Below are 19,372 nucleotides of genomic sequence, written 5' to 3' on the forward strand. Positions count from 1 at the left end.
TGTTGCGTACGTTAGCTAGCTGCAATTAGAATCTATAACATAAAACACCATTATTGACCAAAGTCATGAGAGGTCAGGTAATGTGTTAAAAAATAATTGCATCAACTTACCAGTGTGCGTGCTTGGGAAACTTGAAATTGAATGCGGTTTAATGCTGGAACTATGCAGTGTTTGGAATTGCTGCTTGGCCCATGACACACAAGGCTTGCTGGAAGTGTCTCAACTCTCTGTTTCAACAGTTCTGGCCTGTATCGAATGCTTACATAAACCAAATACGTTGTTAATGTATATATGACCATGTGAATATTGGATGAAGACAGACAAAAATGTGAACCTGACCTTCAAGTATCCAAATGGTCACTGTGTTTGCTCTTCATTTTTGTTGCCAAATGCCAGCACAATTGCAAGAACACAGTTTATTTTGCCGAATGGATGTGATTGCATGGCCATTGATAAATCATGCTTCTCTTCTAAATTCTGAAGTAGGAAGGATGACTTTCCAAGGTTAAGAAAGCATACGCATACTCTTATGTCTAAAAGTAGGACCAAATGTGTGTCGCTCATTTTGGGTCACTTTTTGGACTGGTTTCCTTCTCCGAGACATTTGATAAATAAAGGCCCTGAAAGAGAGAACGGTGGTCTCTTAAGAACTTCAAAGGCTGAACTGTCCTATCCATGGCACCGGGTGCACCGCTGACCTTATTCCACCAAACAGCCTTCTCTGGCCTGAAGTTGGCTTTAAGTCAGTCCTATCTGTAATCAGGACAGGAAGTCAGACGAGATGATGATGACATCTGAGGTCAGAATTCTGTGGTCCGGTGGCTATAGGCCACAATACTTCACGAGTTAATTTGTCTTGTTTGTCTGACCAACAGTTTAAATTTAATTAATTAATGGATATCAGTACACATTTTCTATCAGCTGAAACATGGATTAATTGTTTTAGCTGAATTCAGGTAGAAATGATTTCCATTATTTTGTTTTGCCCACAACCCTGTACGCAGGATAAGCGGTTGATGATGGATGGATAGTTTGTTATGGATCTAATCACTACCAAAATTCATGTATTGTCTTGGTGACAGTATTGACTACAGACTAATGTGCTGAGGTAGAGACGACAAAGAACCTGTTTTCATCAACCCAGTTCTGCACTCACGTCATGTCAAGTGATTTGACCATGTTCTGTGAGTACTGCTGCAATGGTACCGTAGCTGGCCGCTGTGTAAGTGCCCTTTGTATCTGTGTGTGTGTATCGGTGTTGTAAGTGTGGATAGCACTTCAGTCAGTGGTTCTGTTTAACAGGGCCAGAAGTGGCAAAAGGGACTCACAGACCCACTATTGTCCCCTAATGATCAGACACACACACAGACTCACACAGATAAAAGATGTGTTTCTCTGTGTCCTGATGAAGTCAGCCGCAGTGTGCATGAAGTCATTCTGCTCTCAAACGCCACGCACCCCTTGTTAGTGGATGGGAAACTAATGGTTGGTTCAGGGTGCAACAAGCACCCGGGAGTTTTTATCTTTCCCCTCGGTTGGCGGCGTGGGTACAGACTCTTTAGCTAGGAACTACAGTTCAGCATGTGTCGAGATAATCGCAGCAAGGAAATTTTTTCCATACATTAATGTTGCAGTAATTGTATCTTTCCCTACATGTGGTCAGTCAATGAATGCCTAACTTTCATAAAGTGGTGCAGGAGTTACCCTGGGGTGCTAATTAGATGCTTGATCTGCTTGTTGGTCTAAATTTATATTCACATTTTATGGTACTTTATTTTTTTGATGGATAAGAACAGGATGCAGCTTGTTTTAGGCGAAAAGATTAGCTTTGTTTTAGTCAAGTGCAGCTGTAAAGGCTTTGTTCATTATTTTTTAATGACCAATTGTAACATTTAGTTGTGTGGTTGTGTTTAGTGATTGTAATCAATTAATTACAGCAAAATGATTTGATTATTAAGACTCAGGAGGTTGAAACATGCACGGATGTGTTTCCAAGAGGTTCTCCCCCCACATCCCTTCAAGTGGATCCATCATCCATGTAATGTCAGAGGTCAAGCGGGAAATAATAAAATGAAATCAAGACAGAAAGAGTGGAGTTTAAATTGAAAATTCAAATGAAATGGGCAGAAAAGGTGGAAAAGACTCTCTCTCTCTCTCTCTCTCTCTCTCTCTCTCTCTCTCTTTCTCTCTCTTTCTTTTAACTATTTGACAAATAGAATCACTCCAAGGTAGTGTCAGAAATATCACCGCTATTTGAAATATATCAATCAGAAAGCCATGGTCAGTAGTACCAAAGGCTAGACTGAGGTTAAGCAGCTCTGTACTGATACACAGACTCAGAACGTCACAATCAGGTCATTTTTGGAGGCATTAAATGCACAAAAGCTTCTGAAAATGTAAGCAAGGAAACTAGCAAAAATGACTTGCTAGGTTAAAACGGCCAGAAAGGTCCACATCTAAATAGTGGTAAAATGAGTTTGTTTGAACATCAGTATGCCACAGAGAGATTGTAGTCATAGCCCTCTTTTTGTCTGGTCCTGACTTGTAAAACCAAGAAGTCACTTGGCAGAATTCTCCAGAAAGATAAATGTGTCTGAAGGACACTGTGATGAGACCATAAAGGACAGTTCTTTGGGACCTGGCCCAGCACAAGCAGTCCAACTGCCAGCTGATACTTATGAAACCTCATTTGAAATAGAAGCAAAAAAAATAGAATATCTCTGCTTCCTCCTGGCAGTAATGCTCTGGCATTACGTAAGCTGAAGCATACAAATACTTTCAACAGAATTGCAGCAGAGGTGTAAAGAGCTGGTTTCTAGATAGAAAATTCAAGGAAGGGCCTTGTGTGAAGGTCAACTTCAGAACAAACTTAGACATATAGGCTACTTAAATAAAGATCTTTAGAGAGAATTTAAAAAGACATACACACTACTTGCAGACCTTACAAAGGCTCCAAATCATTTAGCACTGACATTTTGATTTTTGAACTAGGCATTTTCAGATGTTGAATTTAAGTATTCTCACAAAGCTAGAAACCCCATGGTGGGGTCAGATGCACAGTTAACCTCACAGACATTTGGTCTAAATGCAAAAGAATCCCTCTAGTGATACTTTTCAAAGGTCAAGTATTTCTTTTCTGCTTTTCAAAAGGGCAACTTCACACAACAGTGCTTGACAGGAGAGATTTAACTAATGTGATTCATTACTAACACACACAGATATCCCTACACACTCTCCACAGTGTATTCATATGGTCAGTACGGCACTGACCAACAGAACTGAGCATCTTGCTGACCATCTGCATTGTATGAGAGATGGAGGGACCGTAGGGATGAGGTCTGCTGGCTGCCCAGCTATTTCATGCATGGCTGCCAGACAAAGGAGAGCAGGGCAGCTGGTCCACCACGTAGCCATACCAGTGTTTACAATTTTCAGGAGAGCCAAATACTGGTAGATACCAAACGTCGTGGGCAAAATAACATACCACATGACTAGGAATTCATCTTAAATTGGAAGTAAATAAATCAGAGTTAGTGGGGCAGCTTGGTAGCGAGTTTAAGTGAAGGTACCAATATCAGTTTTAAAAGGTAAAAAATGTTTATACACTGTTTATATATGTCTATGTTTATATACTGTTGTTCACTCAGGGAACATAAAATAATTGTGACAGCAGAGAAACCAGAAGATGGTAACAACAAATCTTGTCTCTAAAGCTACATTAGATGTAGCCAGACACCACATTGCTCTATCATGTGGAATCTGGGCCCAGCACCAGCCACCGTGTGGTAATGGCCATACGGTGGCTGGTGCTGGGCAAACATTTTAATTAATGAGTTCTGCAGAGTGAGCAATCATTATCATTGTTTGGCTTGACTACAGTGACTTTGTGTGACAAACTGCACAAATTTACAAAATTTTAAAAACATATACATACAATGATAAACACTAGTAGAGCCCAACTGATTTATCAAATATTATTGGCAGATATGAGCTAATTGCAGATAAATCGGTATCTGCATTTTTTACTTTTAAGAATTGCTGGTGAACATAGTGGAGCCTTTAGCTTGGAATTGTAAAAGAAAGAGAAGCCACAGTAAAGGGATTTGCCCTTAATTGACCCTCTCTTAGTTACTGTTGCTAAGTTCGACAAACTGTCGGACCTGTCGAATTTATCATGGCGCTGCCACTGTCTGTAACTGCACTCCCTGGAGAAATATTGCCAAATTTTTAGAAAAATGAATTAAGCGATCTCAGAAAGGGGACAGAAATGCTTGCATTATACATTTGAAGGCTGTATTCAGGCTGTTAAACTGACGTGAAACATATAAAGACAGAAGCAAAATCACAGAGAAAAAGGGAACCACCGCATCACCTGGCTACTGAGACAAAGCTGTGCTCTCAAACTAAAGAGTACAAACGTTCATCCCATGTGCTGTCAGTCCAAATAATAAAATCGAGAAGCTACGTCTTAACGTCCTAACTGGACTTTTCCAACCTTAATAAATACTATTTTGCTGCATTAATGAGTGAGTGTGTGGTCCCGGAGGGAGTGTGTGTTTCATCGGCAGATGTCCACACAGCCCTAAAAGCCCCATGGCCTTGGGGCTCCTTTTATAGAGCATGAAGGGGAAGAAAGAGAGAGAGATGCATTATAGTGAAGGACAGATAAAGAGAGTGTCCCACAGTTTAATTGTGAATGTGAGGAGCCATTTAGACCTTTCCTGCTGCTGTCTTTAAGTGCCCTTGAACAGCTTCAACTTCAGAGCAGAAAATAAAGAGTTAAGGACAGATTGCAGCTTCTTAAGATGAAGCAGCCGCTTTGAAGCAATGCACTATGTTTGTGGGTTATTCCGCCGGTCAAATAGCCGTTATTTGATGACACCAAAATCATCAATCTGTGGCTCTGTAGTAGGTAACATACGGTACTGTGCTATGCTACTTATGCAGGTGTGGAAAAAGTAACAATGCTTTCAAAAATAGACATGTAAATAGATTATATTATCAGTTGACCAAATGCTAAGTAAGTGAACATAAAAAACCACTACAAATCAGTCATTATTTGGTGTGACTACCCTTTGTCTCAACACACCATCAGTTTTGTAGGCCTTTTCATCAGGTGCATGATTAAACAATTATACCAAACAGGTGGTCAGCTGGGATTGGCTGCCACCCGCGACCCTGTACGCAGGATAAGCGGTTGACGGTGGATGGATGGATGGATGGATGGATGGACCAAACAGGTGCTCATAATCACACAGTAAGTGGAAAAACAATCATTAACTGAAACAGAAACAGCTGTGTAGGAGGAATACAATTGGGAATGGCCAAACTCAGCTAACAAGGCGAGGTTGCTGAAGACAGTTTACTGTCAAAAGTCATACACCATGGCAAGACATTTCAGGGGAGACGGGGGTTTCCGGATGTGCTGCCCAAGCTCTTTTTAAGAAACACAAAGAAATAGGCAACACTGAGGACCCAGAATTGGAAGAGGTCCAGCAGTGCCATCAGCTCAGAACTGGCAGAAAACAGCAAGACCCTGGTACACCATCTACTGTCCAGAGAAGTCTGGTCAGAAGTGGCCTTCATTGAAGACTTGCCTACCTCTGCCATGAAAACAAGGCCGAGAGACTTAATGATGCACAGAAACACAGGACCTGGGGTGCAGAAAATGGCAGCAGGTGCTCTGGAGTCAAAATTTGATAGATCTGGCTGTAACAGAAGGCAGTTTGTTCACTGAACGGCTGGGGAGCAGTACAAGAATGAAGGGTCTGCAGGCAACAGTGAAGCATGGTGGAGGTTCAAGTTTGGGGAAAAAGATTTGGGGATTTGGTTGGATTTAATGCTGACAAGTACAGACACATACTTATTCATCATGTAATACTATCAGGGAGGCATCTGTTTGGCCCCACATTTATTCTGCAGCATCACAATGACCTTAAACATACAGCCAAAGTCATTAAAAACTGTCTTCATTGTAAAGAAGAACAAGGAGTCCTGGAAGTGATGGTATGGCCCCCACAGAGCTCTGAGTCTGTCTGATATTACATGAAGAGAGAGAAGCGACCTGGTGCGGCCAGAACAGTCTGGAGCTCAACGCTCTGAAGACAGTGGAGATGGTCGTGGACTTCAGGAAGAGCCCAGCCCCACCCTCCCCCATCATCCTGTGTGACTCCCCAGTCACCACTGTGGACTCTGAACATCACCTCCCTCACCAAGAAGGCCCAGCAGAGGATGTACTTCCTGCGGCAGCTGAAGAAGTTTGTCCGGGCCACGCTGCTTACCTGTGCATTTACATGATGGCCACCTCACTGCTGCTGGTCACACACGCATGGCACTTCACAGAGATAAGCTGGATAAAAAGAATAAATAAAGCGAGAATAAAAACAAGAAAATAAGCAGGCGGCTCAGATAACAACAGGATATGCTTTCTGATAAAAGTGCGTTATTAGAACAGACTTAAAAGACACTGATGCGTGCTCAGCCCTCTCCTGAACTCCCTGCTCACGCACAACTGTGTGGTCACCCACAGCTCCAATACCATGATTAAGTGGTGTGGCTGTTATCGGCCGGCTCACTGATGACAATTAGATGGCCGATAGAGAGTAGGTCAGAGACCTGACATCTGTGTGCCAGGACAACTTCCATCTCAACATCAGAAAAACAAAGAAGCTGATTATGGACTAGTACAAGTGACAGGGAGAAGGACACGCCCCCATCCCCATCAATGGGTCTACTATAAAGACAGCGAGACAACGGATCTTCTTCCTCGGCAGGCTGAGGAGGCTCAACATGGACTCAAGATACTCTGCTGCATCTCAGGTGCATCACTGAGACCATCCTGGCTAGCTGAATTACTGCCTGGTATAGCAATTACACCGCCCTCAACCGAAAGGCATTACAGAGGGTGGTGAACTGCACAGCAAATCACCATGATGAAGATGCCATCCATGAAAGAGCTCTACACCCACCGGAGCAGGGGGCACAACAGTTTCCAGTCCTGTAACACCACGGTCAGGGACAGCTTCATCCCGCAGGCCATAAGACTCTTGAACTCTTCTGCTTTCAAACTCAACCTAGTTACAAAAATAAAGCCTTTGGTCTCCAATTCATTTAGCTGATTCCATTTATTACTGAAACATATTAATTTGCAAAGAACACTCCTCTTTGTACACGCTAGTGTATTATAAAACAAAAAGATAAAAGATTGATGAAAGTGGATCATGTTTATTGGGATATAGCCTCAACAGATAAAGTAGTGAAAAGTAAAATGATATTAATAATAATGATAGATATTAAAATAATAAAATATAAGAAAAATAAAGACTTATTTAATATCTGATGTGATATGATCTGATATGATATATGTAATGTTGTTTTTATTTGGTATATAAAATGTGAGAGTGCTAAAATGCAACTCTCTCATCCTGTTTAGTTGCTCCAAGCCCATTTAATCGTCCAATAACAGACTGCACTAAAAATCTAGGGAAGTGTGGAACAACAGCTGCTATCCTGGCCACACAGACCATCTCTGCCCAGTATTATACAGACATTGTGACTGTGCCACAAGTGGAATAAACACTCTGGATCACTGCTACATGCCATTCAAGAACAGCTACTGAGCACTACATTCGTGAAGAGCATCATGCGGCCATCTGGCTGCGGACCAAGTGTGAAAAATGGCTGCCTTGCCTGCCCCACCGTGACACGAATGGTCACAAAATGGTCAGGCCAATCAGAAGCCACCCTGCAGAGTGTTACAAAAGTTTCTCTTGTAGGCTTAGAGCCACTGGGTTATTAGATGTATTGACACATGAACCTACCAAGTCTCGACTGAATAACAAGGGTTCTTTCATGGTACAAGCCTGTAGAACCACCTCCAGCGCTCTGTAAAGAGACATTTGTGTTAGAGTGAACCTTGGAAGTATCTTGACTGAATATTTTACAAGGTACAAGTACAAGGTACAAGGTCATTTTGATACATAAATTAATTTTAGGTTCCTACAAAGTTTTGAAATACTTATGTGGGAATGGTTGTGGTGGTGGTGGTGGTGTGTGTGTGTGTGTGTGTGTGTGTGTGTGTTGAGGGTGGGAGGGGCTAAACCATTGGGAAAAAGTGTAGTTGAACAAAACTTGAATGAATCACATATATCTGGGCACAGAACAGAGACAAGGGTACTCTGATGCTGGCAAGTCTAACTAATTCAGATTATCAAGATTCATTCACAAAACAAAATCACATGTAGAGTTTAAGATGAACCGATGTTTAACAGGAAAGGAAATGTTTTCAGCTGCTAAAGGGAGACACTGCTCAACAGTATGATCTGTGTCTGCCATGAGAGCCATGTCACTAAAAATGTATTTTCAATCATAACTGGACAATACTTGAAGAACCCTACTTAGATAGCAGAGTCAAGCTTCACTTGTAATGTAATGAGAAGTTCCAATGTTGGTACCTACTTGTGTTAGATATGAAATAACATTTAATTATTAGGACAGTTTGATAATTGGATGATTAAAGAAAAAGAAAAATATATTAATGTAGACATCTACATTAATATATTTTTCTTTTGTTAATAAGGGATCAAGGCTGTCTCAACAAAATGCAAGTTGGACATAAAAATCTTTCTGTTATTATCACCACCTTGACTTATTTTGAAAGATGGAGACTAAAAATACCATTGCTTTAAATTAAATCTGGGAATAGTCAATATATTATGCTGATAAAATGTTAATTGTAATGCTTTCTTGCTAAAGAACATCTGGTGATTTTAGTCATGAATGGGATGTCGACTTTGATTACACATCACGCAATCAAAGCTTAATTCAATCAATTCTTCCATATAATTGTAGGAATTCTCATGTAGTCTTGTTCTTCTTTTTCCTGCACAGGCCCAGGTTTTGATCCCATCTGCTTCTGATCTGTTTGTGATCCTGTTGAAATCCACCGGGATCCAGATGATGGAGCGCTTGCTGTGTCTGCTGGTCCTCAGCTCAGTGGCCCTGAAGGAGGCTGTCTGTAAGTTCTGCTTTAACTGAATCACACACATATTCACACACACATGCATGTCCACAGAGGTTTTCAGACTGATTGCAGAATCAGTGTTGGTGTTGATGATTAACATTAGAACTAGGTTAAACTCTGATTCTCCAGTTGGTGCCATTAAACCAAAAGGAAGAAGACGAGATGACATATTAAAAGAGTGCCAGTCAAATCTGGTGAATAACCGTTTCTGTTTATTTTATGTATTAATCAGAGGATGTTACAGTCTCCTCATCGGCTCCTTATGTACGTCGTGATTTTTTCGCTGTTACATTTTGTACTTTCTAAAAAATTTATGGTGTTTGCATTCTTATTTTTCTAATTGAAAATAAGTGTAAAAACAGGTGGATGGATACACACTTATTGAATGAAATCCTAATGTTACTGTAAAGCAGCTGACAAATAGGGCTGGCCGGAATGTCATTTCCCCTCAGCGGTCACGTTATGCCGATTGCTTAGTCTTTTGATAAGCAGGTTGTCATTTCACGACAACATGTTATTATACAAAATTGCCTTTTAACTTTTATTATAGCCTACTAAATGATCTCCTTCTACAATGGGCCTAATATAATTATTTAATCTGTTCATTATGTTGTTTGTTTGTTGTAGCCTGAAGCAAACTGATTGATGGCATAACTGCCACACTGCTGTTGTCATCACCAAAGTTAAAGTGCTCCCACAAAGCTGAGGGCTTCATATTGTTTTCACTTTGATGTTAACTGGAACGTTACGTTCACTGCTGTGAGTGGAGCTCAGGCGTGTTCAGAATTGAAAGTTCAATGCGTACCCAGCGATCGAATATTTAAATATTCGGTCCAGCCCTAGTGACAAATGCAAAACACTTCCTGACATTACTTTTCAGATGGTTGTATTAGATATAGTATTTTAGTATATGCAGAGCACTGCATGGAATAATGGAATTATGAGTTTTCTTTGTTTTTTTTATGAGTCACTGCACCATAACTACACCTTTAAAAAAATTGTTAAAATAGTTTAAAAATGTATGTGTGTGCGTGCGTGCGTGCGTGCGTGCGTGCGTGTGTTCGTGCTTGCCTGCGTGTGTTTGAGAGAAAGAGAGATTTAATAACGAAAAATTATAACAATGTAGAACAACATACATGAGTCAAGGCCACTTTGTAAAAGATGTTTCAAACGCAGGCAGACCAAGAGAGGCAATACATCCAAATTAGCAAAGCATTTCACAGAAAGAGATGCAAGATATGCAGCCCTGCACACTGGTAACAGTAACTTTACCATAACTAGCAAGCTGCTAAAATCAGGCAGTCTGCCGATCAACACCAGATATTAGTAATACATTTATACTCAAATCAGTTCTGGTAATGGGGATCATGACATGGACATTCTTGTCCATTATTTCTATTAACAGATGATCTCATTAGAGTGCAGACCTCCGCCAAGGAGGTGTATTGAGTCAGGATGCTGTTTAATAAGTGAAAATATAAAGTTAACTATCAAAGAAATCACATAAAATAAAATATAGGGAACATCAGATTACTGCATACCATGTGAAAGATTTAATAACAATAACATTGATCTACTAATTTACAGTAATCCAATTATTAATGTACTCATTCATATTCAAAAACACACCTACATGTCATCAGAACTTTATTTAGCATGAAAATAACAAAAATAAATGACATTAACTTTAAGTCTGGCACTTGGTGGCCATGGTGATAAAGATTATTACTAATAATCCAGGGTTTCACCTAATAATTTATTAGCCTGCTCACCACAGTAGTGCACTAAAGTAGACTGAACACACATAACTCCATACACCTCGTCTGCGGAGGTCTGAGCTCTACTGATCACATTTTCTAGTTTTCTATTTAGTCAAAATAGATTTTAAAATGACAACGAGAACAGGCTCTGTTGTAAAGTTGTTTACAATTTACAGTAGATTACAGTAGATCAGTTTTTTATTTAATAACAAAGGTATCCTATTGAAACCATAATTTTGGTATCATGACAACACTTTGTGGTCTTTAAAGGCAAAAGATTTTTGACACAGTTTGCAGATTGACATCTTTTGAGCAACATCTGTCTTTTCAAAGCCAAACCACCTCCATGCAATCAGTCGTAGATTGTGAGGCTGGTGGTGTCAGTGTTTTAGCTCTGTTAAATGTAGCTCACATGACCTGAGACCGTGCGCAGAGAAGATTTTTTTTTTTCACATGGATGAAAATGCATACAAACTGAATTGAGGTTTACATGCATGAGAAAGCATTGTTTATTCTGAGATAGACCGGGAAAGTGATGTCAGAATTTCTTACCAAATAAAGATTCAGTGTTTTCCTTTGTGGGAGGCATTTCATAGTGTAATGACAAAGGCCCTAGAGGTTAGGAACCTGGTTATAGACTGACTGATTATTAGACCACAGTGCATTGGGTCACAGTGTACACAGATACACCCAGCAGTATGTCTGAGCTTCTGAGAGTTGTGCCACTAGATTGACCATTGATCTTTTTGTCACCCACACTGGCTGTGACAGAGGTTTTAGACTATTCGGGTACCTTCATCTTTCTCGGTTCCTTGTACACTTGTACACTTTCAGTCCAAACTATTATGGATAGTGGCTTAGCGCTGTACTGCTTTTTACAAATCAAAGGTAAAGCTAAAGTTGTCTTCTGCGGATAATTGCAATACGTCTTTGTAATTAGCTGCAACAGTTTCTGATTAAGACATTTCTGTTTGTGATCTGTATCATAATTATCATTGCTATTATTGTTACAGGTTTTTAATATATTATTTATTTTATGTACTTCCACCTAACCATGGATGTTTTTTCATGCACCAAATTATTGACTGCAATGTAAGACTATATTCAATGAATACAAATCAGTGACAATGAGATGGAGTTTTATTGCCTAAACCTAACCAAACTTTCACAACGTTAACCACAAGTTTGACGTCACGCCTGTCTCTGTTTTAGGGAACATCATATAAGTTTTGGAGTCATTGGCAATCGGCCTAAATGTCGTTTAGGTGTGAAGACGTGTTGACATTTCTTGCTATTTGCTGCTGGTGCAGTGTTCATGCTGAGAAGTATTGTGGAATCATTAAGTTTCCAAACAGTTACGTGGTCAGGTTGTACTCCTGCAGACAATAATGCTCTTTGCTTCAAAGAGAGACTGTAGCACCTGTCTTTACTGACTTCACTTAAAGATGTTTGTCTTCCAGTAGACCTGCATTGAAAGCTATTTTAGCAGTACAATGTGATTCTATCTATAAATCCATTTAGACCCGCTGTATTGTTTTGTCCAAATCTCTGGTAACCTAAATGCTGTAAAGATATACATTTACCTACTTTTACTTTTACTTTTATTTTTACATGCATGTTTTTTGCAATGGTAAATATACTGTACATTTTTAAGAATACTTTTTTTTTTAAGAAGAGAGAGCCTTCCTTCTTTATTTGATAGAAACACAGAGAACAGGAAACAGCACAAACGTAGGCAAGATTGTCAAATCGTAGGTGTAAGCTTTTCAATGTCAGAAATCAAGGAGTAAGAAACTTCAATTAATAAGGCTAAAATATATTTTAAAAAAAAGATCTAGGAAAAAGTCATGGCTGATAGGAATTACTGTATATGAGTCCACATTAGAAATGTCCAGCAGAGTTTGGTGTGGTATTATTGTGTTGTTGAAAATGTTGTTTCCAGGTGGAGACGTGTGTGTATCAGGTCATGACAGTGGGCCAGTGTTTGAAGAACAGCCAAGCAGTTTAATTTACCCAGAGGGCCTGAGTGAAGGCAAGGTGACCCTCAGCTGTCAGGCCAGAGCCAGCCCAGCTGCCTCTTACAGGTGGGTAAAACACACACACATCGCCCCAACTAAGTATTAACTGCTGTACATGCTCATACTTTTCATGTTCATACTTTTCAGTTGGCCAACATTTCTAAAAATCCTTTTTTTGTATTGGTCTTAAGTAATATTCTAATTTTCAGAGATACTGAATGTGGGATTTTCATTAGTTGTCAGTTTTAATCATCACAATTAAATGAAATAAACATTTGAATTATATCAGTCTGTGTGTAATGAATAAATATAATATCCAAGTTTGACTTTTTGAATGGAATTACTGAAATAAATCAACTTTTTGATGATATTCTAATTATCTGACCAGCACCTGTAATACTAAATACTCAAAAAAGTACACAAAAAATGACTTTGTTACAGTAATGAAAGTCAGGCTCAGCCTTTAATTTTGTAATGTCAGCCCTGTTTATTATGTCCTGTTGGCTGTGTTCTTATCAGATTGCCCTGCTCTTTCTCTTGCAGATGGCTTGTGAATGGCACAGAGGTCCCGCTGGGTTTGGACCTGCGCTACACCCTGGTGGCCGGCAACCTCGTGATCAGTAGCCCTGAGCCTATTCGAGACACAGGCTCTTATCAGTGTCTGGCCATCAACCGGTGTGGCACCATCATTAGCCGAGCTGCTAACCTCAAATTTGGCTGTGAGTGAAAAAAGGCCTTTTAGTCCTTTGCCCTGAGCTGCCTGAATGGCTCACTGTGGCAGAGATAAAAAGCATTAGATAATCAATAAAGATTCAGAAGTTTTACTTTACACTAACTCTCCCCAAATGTACTTTGTTTACAGTATTAACTGTGTATTATTGCTACTTCTGCAACGATCTGAATGTAACAGTTATCTTTTTTCTATTTCTTTGCATGCATCACCAGACCTCCATGACTTCCCTCCAGATAGCAGGAGTCCTCAGACAGCATATGAAGGCATAGGCACTTTCCTGGCCTGCCAGCCCCCTCCACATTACCCAGGTATCCACTCTACTTCAACAATCCTCTGCATCCTATGACTTTGCTGACTATTTCCATATTGAAGTGTGAACACCAGCAGGATGGCATTAAGTACAACCCTGTACGTTCTGACTGTATGACCAACTTTTCCCTTTTCCAGCTCTGTCCTACCGCTGGTTAATCAATGAATTTCCCAACTTCATCAAAAAGGACGACGGCCGCTGGTTTGTGTCGCAGGTAACAGGGAACTTGTACTTGGCCAAAGCAGAGCCAAATGATACCGGGAACTACTTCTGCTTCACTACCATCAACATGGAAATCAGCACCAAGAGCACTTTCAGCAAGGCCAACCAGCTCACGGTGCTTTCTGATGGTATGAATCTCTTGCAGCTGCAAGACTGATCCACTAGCAGCCACATGTAGCTTCACCATGGAGGTCTGCAGAAACTCTGGCTGTGTAATTGTTGACTAAATATGAATAGAGGAAGATCTGAAAAGATTTTGGTTTGGTTTGGTTTGGTTGTTTTGATAATGCAAGGGAGTTATTTATCAACCCACTGGTTATTCAGCAGGCCTGGTTTTTGGAGTTAAAATGTTTTCGATGGTTTGGTTTTTCAAAGCTTTACTTTGCTGAATATACAAGACAATGTTTAATATGTCATACAAAAATGTTATGTATTTCTAAAATACAGATTTTATATATTTTAACTTAAATCACTTAAGTATATACTTAAATCACAATTCAGTTATTACTCAACAACTATTGAGGTTTGATCCCCAGCCTTAATGGGTAACTTTGTTCTTTTTCAACCTGCCACCTTATTGTCCCCATGTCCCAACTATTCCAGTGGGAGCAGGGGTGGGCATTTATGTTTGTGTACAGTAACCTTTGCAGACATAATTCTTAAATAATGACTACCTGTACTTCCCCCGTTGTATGTTTCATTATCACCTCAAAAGATTTAACTATTTTATCTTATGAACACAACAATGCCAAAATGGACTAGTAAAGGCTGTTCTCAATTATTCCTGAACATCTGAAAGTTTTAAGAGTTTTAGTGTTAACAAGACTTAATGTTTAGCCCTTCTACCAAACCCCAGCAATTACAGTGTTTATTCCACCCCACACTATGAAAATGCTGGATTGGTAGACCAAGATACTGACAATTAAGCTGTGGTTAGAGTCTTGCTAGGGCTGACTAGTGTTCAGATGGACAGGGTTCATCATCTGAAGCACATAATGTGTTCACAAGATTTCAAGAAACATGGTGAAATCACTAATGGCACGTTTAAACTAGATAAGAGGTGCACAATCTGAGGGGGATTTAATCTGAATATTAACTGTGTTTTATTTCAGCCAACCCCAGGAAGTCAGCTCCGAGCATTAAAGTGCGCTTCCCAGCAGAGACCTATGCCCTAGCAGGACACACCACTCAGTTAGAGTGCTTCGCCTATGGAAAGTAAGTTTCCAACTCTGAAATCATTGCACAATGTGCTATTTTGTTTTGTCTATCTTCCTCTCAGACTTCTTTAATTATACTTTTTTAATTGTACTATACTGTGCTGTTTAATTTCACATTCTCTTCCTTTACTTAAGCTTCAACTCATCTCGCTATTCTTTGTCTCATAGTCCTGTCCCAAAACTGCGATGGAGGAAGGTGGACGGTTTGATGCCGTCCAAGGCGGGCTCCAGTGCTAATGGTCCCACCCTTATCCTGCCAGAGCTCTCCTTTGATGATGAGGGTGTTTACGAGTGTGAAGCCTACAACTCAGAAGGAAGTGACACTTACCAGGGACGCATCAATGTGCAAGGTGAAGGAAAATGTTTTCTGTGAACGTCTGTTTAAATTGCAGCAAATCACATATTTTATCAGGTTAGTGAGTAATGTTTTTACACCCCCTTTCACATTGGTTTGACGTCAATTTAACATGTCGGGCTCATGTCTGAATAATCATCCTGGTCAGCGGTCACTTCTACTTAAAAGTCACGATGGCAATCTTACTAGGCCAGATCTCGAAGCATTGCTGTATCACTTTCTGTAAGTCTGAGTTGAATGCCATCTGATTAAACTGAAGGCCGGACAGAGTAAAACAAATTTCACAGCTTTTCCATTTTCAATTTTCTCTGGTCATACAAAGCTCTTATGAGTATGTGAAATTGGAAATGCAAATTGTATAAATGCTTTTCTGAATGACAAAAAGCCATCACTTTAATAGATAGATGAAGACAGTATTGTAACATATTCCATGTCTGAAAATGTTTTGTTGCTTTTTTTCCCCCTTGTCTTTCTCCTTTAACCTTCAGCTCAGCCGGAGTGGTTGCAGGTGATGAGTGACTCGGAGGTAGAGATCAGTTCAGAGCTTCACTGGAGTTGTGTTGCTGCTGGTAAACCACGACCTTCCATACGCTGGCTACGCAATGGACAGCCACTCCGCACACAGGTAACACACAACAAATACACAATATGAGGCATCAATGAGTTTGTGGTGTACTTTAGAACAGCCACCATAATGTCTGCTCTAGACTACTGTTTAAAATTTGAACTGAAACAGACACATGACTGATTCATTTTACACCGCTGAGCTCTGTGTCACCTGCCTTGTGGTAACAGCACATGCTGTGAGTACTAAATGTGGGATGGATCACAGAGGATTATGTTTGCCTCTTTAAGTATACACTGTTCAAAGACAGACTGAAGGTTATGATGATCTTTCTGAGCAATGAGTTTCATCATAGTCTGAACCAAATGCGATAAATTTTATTTTGATGATACAGTAAGTTTCCCAAACCAACCTCATTCCCTACCCGATTGTTCTCTCCAAAACTAAGACAAATTCTCAACTCTTTTTATTTTATTTTAAGTTTTTGTGGTGATTTGTGCACCAATCAACAAACTGCCTTATTACTGGATGCTAGATGTTTTTATCATCATGCCTATAAAGTAAATTTAACATATCAGAATGATCTGAGTATTTGACCGATCTATGTTATCCGAACTTGTGGTGGTTGGTTAACGTAATCATTTACGTTCCTCTGACTGCCATCAGCGTTAATTATTATCGTCGGCTGCAAACAGGTTACAGGTTTATTGTTGATCATGCAACATCACAGTTTTATTTAGTTAACGTTACACTTGGTTTGAGAGTCTGGGGAATGTGTTGACTTACAGTAGTTTATAAGCTGTCATTAATTGCATTGCACATAACATGGTTGTGCTCTGTGAAAAACAGGTTACAGTTACAGAATTCCTTAGCTATGCAGTTTTATAAGCAGCCTGGATTGAACGCAGCAGGTGATACAACATTCATTAAAACCACAAGAGACTTGTGTCCATCTCTGATCTTGATGGACATGTAGCCAACCAAACCACTTCTCCAATAGCCCAGACGCACAATACAAAATGATTGTTCCTAAAGCAACTGTGAACATAATCTTTACAATGTAAAAAAATTATTGTCGCAATGACAATGAATAAAGTAGGTAAGCCCATATACAGAGGGGTACCTGTGCGTCACTCGTAAAGCCCAAAAGGTCAGTTTTATCCAGCCATATTTGCCGTCTCCGTCTGCTTCTAAAAAATGATGGAGTGCTGGACAGCTGGAGTGAAATCCAAGATCGGCAGATCTACAAGGGTAGATTTAATATGCACAAGATAAGAGATAACTATACATATGCACAATACATCTATGCCATCCTCATTTCCCTTCACTCACGTCCTTTTCTCTCTCTTTTCCTGCCTCCCACATTCCCTTTCCCTCTGATCCCTCAGGACCGGTTAGAGGTGAACGGAGCTCGTCTTAAGATCAGTAACCTGGCCCTGGAGGATTCTGGGATGTACCAGTGTGTGGCAGAGAACAAACATGGCACCATCTACTCCACTGCTGAGCTCAGAGTCCAAGGTAGAAGTCCAAGGAGAACTGTCTTTAGTTTCCCTTATATGAACCAACATTCAACATATTGTTGATTTTTATGTATTTTCAAATTTGAAAAGATGTATTTTTTATTCCCAAACTTACATTTTACAATGAAGTCTCATGTTAAATCTAATAACACCATTAAAAAGTCAGACCAAATCAGTAAAGAACACAAGGTGTAGTAAGTTAATAATGTGCCACTCTCTTGCCTGTGTCAGTGTCTGTGCTGTAATTCTGACTCCATCCGGTCTTCTCTCCTTCCAGTTCAGGCTCCAGACTTCAGGTTAAATCCAGTAAGGAAGCTAATCCCAGCAGCCAGAGGGGGGCAGGTAATGATTGAGTGTCGTCCTCGAGCTGCCCCAAAGCCCAGCCTGTTCTGGAGCCGTGGGACGGAGCTGCTCACCAACAGCAGCAGGTAGAATTGAGTCAGCTTGATTACCATTCATAGTGCAGTGCAGTTGCTTCTGGTCATTTTGATATGTTCATATCCCTCAGCTCCTTCATGTGGGTATTTAAGTGAGGAAGACTTGTAATTGGTCGATATGTTGCTAATTAAAGGGAGCTAAATAACATACAATATAGAATATACACAAAATAGAGAAAATAAAAAGTTGCAGTATAACATACTGTTCATTTGTTTAAGTAAGTACGTCTTGTTTTAAGCCTGTTCCTTTGATAATGATTATACCATGAACAACAAGAATTCTGCATTCTGATTGGCTAGAAGGTCCAGATTAACTTTAAGGAGCCGGACAGTATATCTGGACACCTATGATGTGCATGTTTGAATGCAAAATTTAAATGTTTATTTGTTCATTTAAAGGATCCCCATCAGCGAGTGCCTTAGCAATCAGCTGATCTTCCTGGGGTCCACAGCTGACATACTACTTAACACAATAAATTGCATTAATAAAACCACCTCAATATATTTTACATTAATAATATCTGGATATCTAATAATAATTTTGCATATGAAGACAGGCTTGAGAAAGATAATCTTTGTAGAGATAGTCTCATAAAGCAGTTCATACAATTTGCCCCACTTCTCTTAATATAAATCAAGATCCAGCTAAGGTGGAAACCTGAAGGCGTAAGTCCCAGACGCACACGCATTCACTGCTTCAGGTGCAAGTGACTAAGCTATGATGAGAATGTTTCTGACTGAATTACACATTACTATTACATATGTCTGTAATTTACTCATGTAGCAGAAGACACGTAATTCTCTTGATAGTGAGGTTAATGCCTCAGTCTCACTCTACTTCAGGCAAACAATAAAAATCACACCTGTCTACTCTTCCGATTCAAGCAATCAACCAAAGCTACAATAAATGTCTGCAGGATGAGCAATCCCTCAGTTTCTGCAGCACCTGACAGATGCACTCATGCATCACTATCTATCACTCACTATTGAAAGATTTAGGAAACACCAAGGCGCTCATTTCTTCGAGGTGAGATCAAAAGTGACTTCCCACAGTGCGGTGTGTATGTATCAGAGGATTGCTGTTGATTTCATCAGATTTTGTCGCAGCTGCATGAAAAGTCTGTAACCACCCCAGTATTTGTGTGCATCATATTGACTCAGCTGTGCATTCATCATTGTCTCTTTGCTCAGAAAAGTGTCATCTGTTTGACAT

At 39.9% G+C, this 19,372-nt stretch overlaps 1 protein-coding gene across 2 annotated transcripts in view; it reads left to right on the forward strand.

Annotated features, from left to right (window-relative positions):
- Window positions 1-19,372, forward strand: part of cntn2 (contactin 2) — a 53,184-nt gene that overhangs the window by 14,073 nt on the left and 19,739 nt on the right. For both annotated transcript variants that reach the window (XM_046028394.1, XM_046028395.1), the window contains exons 2-11: window positions 8,890-9,016; window positions 12,725-12,866; window positions 13,344-13,519; window positions 13,746-13,841; window positions 13,981-14,193; window positions 15,178-15,280; window positions 15,451-15,632; window positions 16,126-16,262; window positions 17,591-17,720; window positions 18,000-18,150. In XM_046028394.1, coding sequence (XP_045884350.1) covers window positions 8,890-9,016; window positions 12,725-12,866; window positions 13,344-13,519; window positions 13,746-13,841; window positions 13,981-14,193; window positions 15,178-15,280; window positions 15,451-15,632; window positions 16,126-16,262; window positions 17,591-17,720; window positions 18,000-18,150 — 1,457 coding nt within the window. The remainder of the gene's footprint in view (window positions 1-8,889; window positions 9,017-12,724; window positions 12,867-13,343; window positions 13,520-13,745; window positions 13,842-13,980; window positions 14,194-15,177; window positions 15,281-15,450; window positions 15,633-16,125; window positions 16,263-17,590; window positions 17,721-17,999; window positions 18,151-19,372) is intronic.

This window comes from Micropterus dolomieu, linkage group LG18 (assembly GCF_021292245.1).
Source record: "Micropterus dolomieu isolate WLL.071019.BEF.003 ecotype Adirondacks linkage group LG18, ASM2129224v1, whole genome shotgun sequence".
Classification (NCBI taxonomy): domain Eukaryota; kingdom Metazoa; phylum Chordata; class Actinopteri; order Centrarchiformes; family Centrarchidae; genus Micropterus; species Micropterus dolomieu.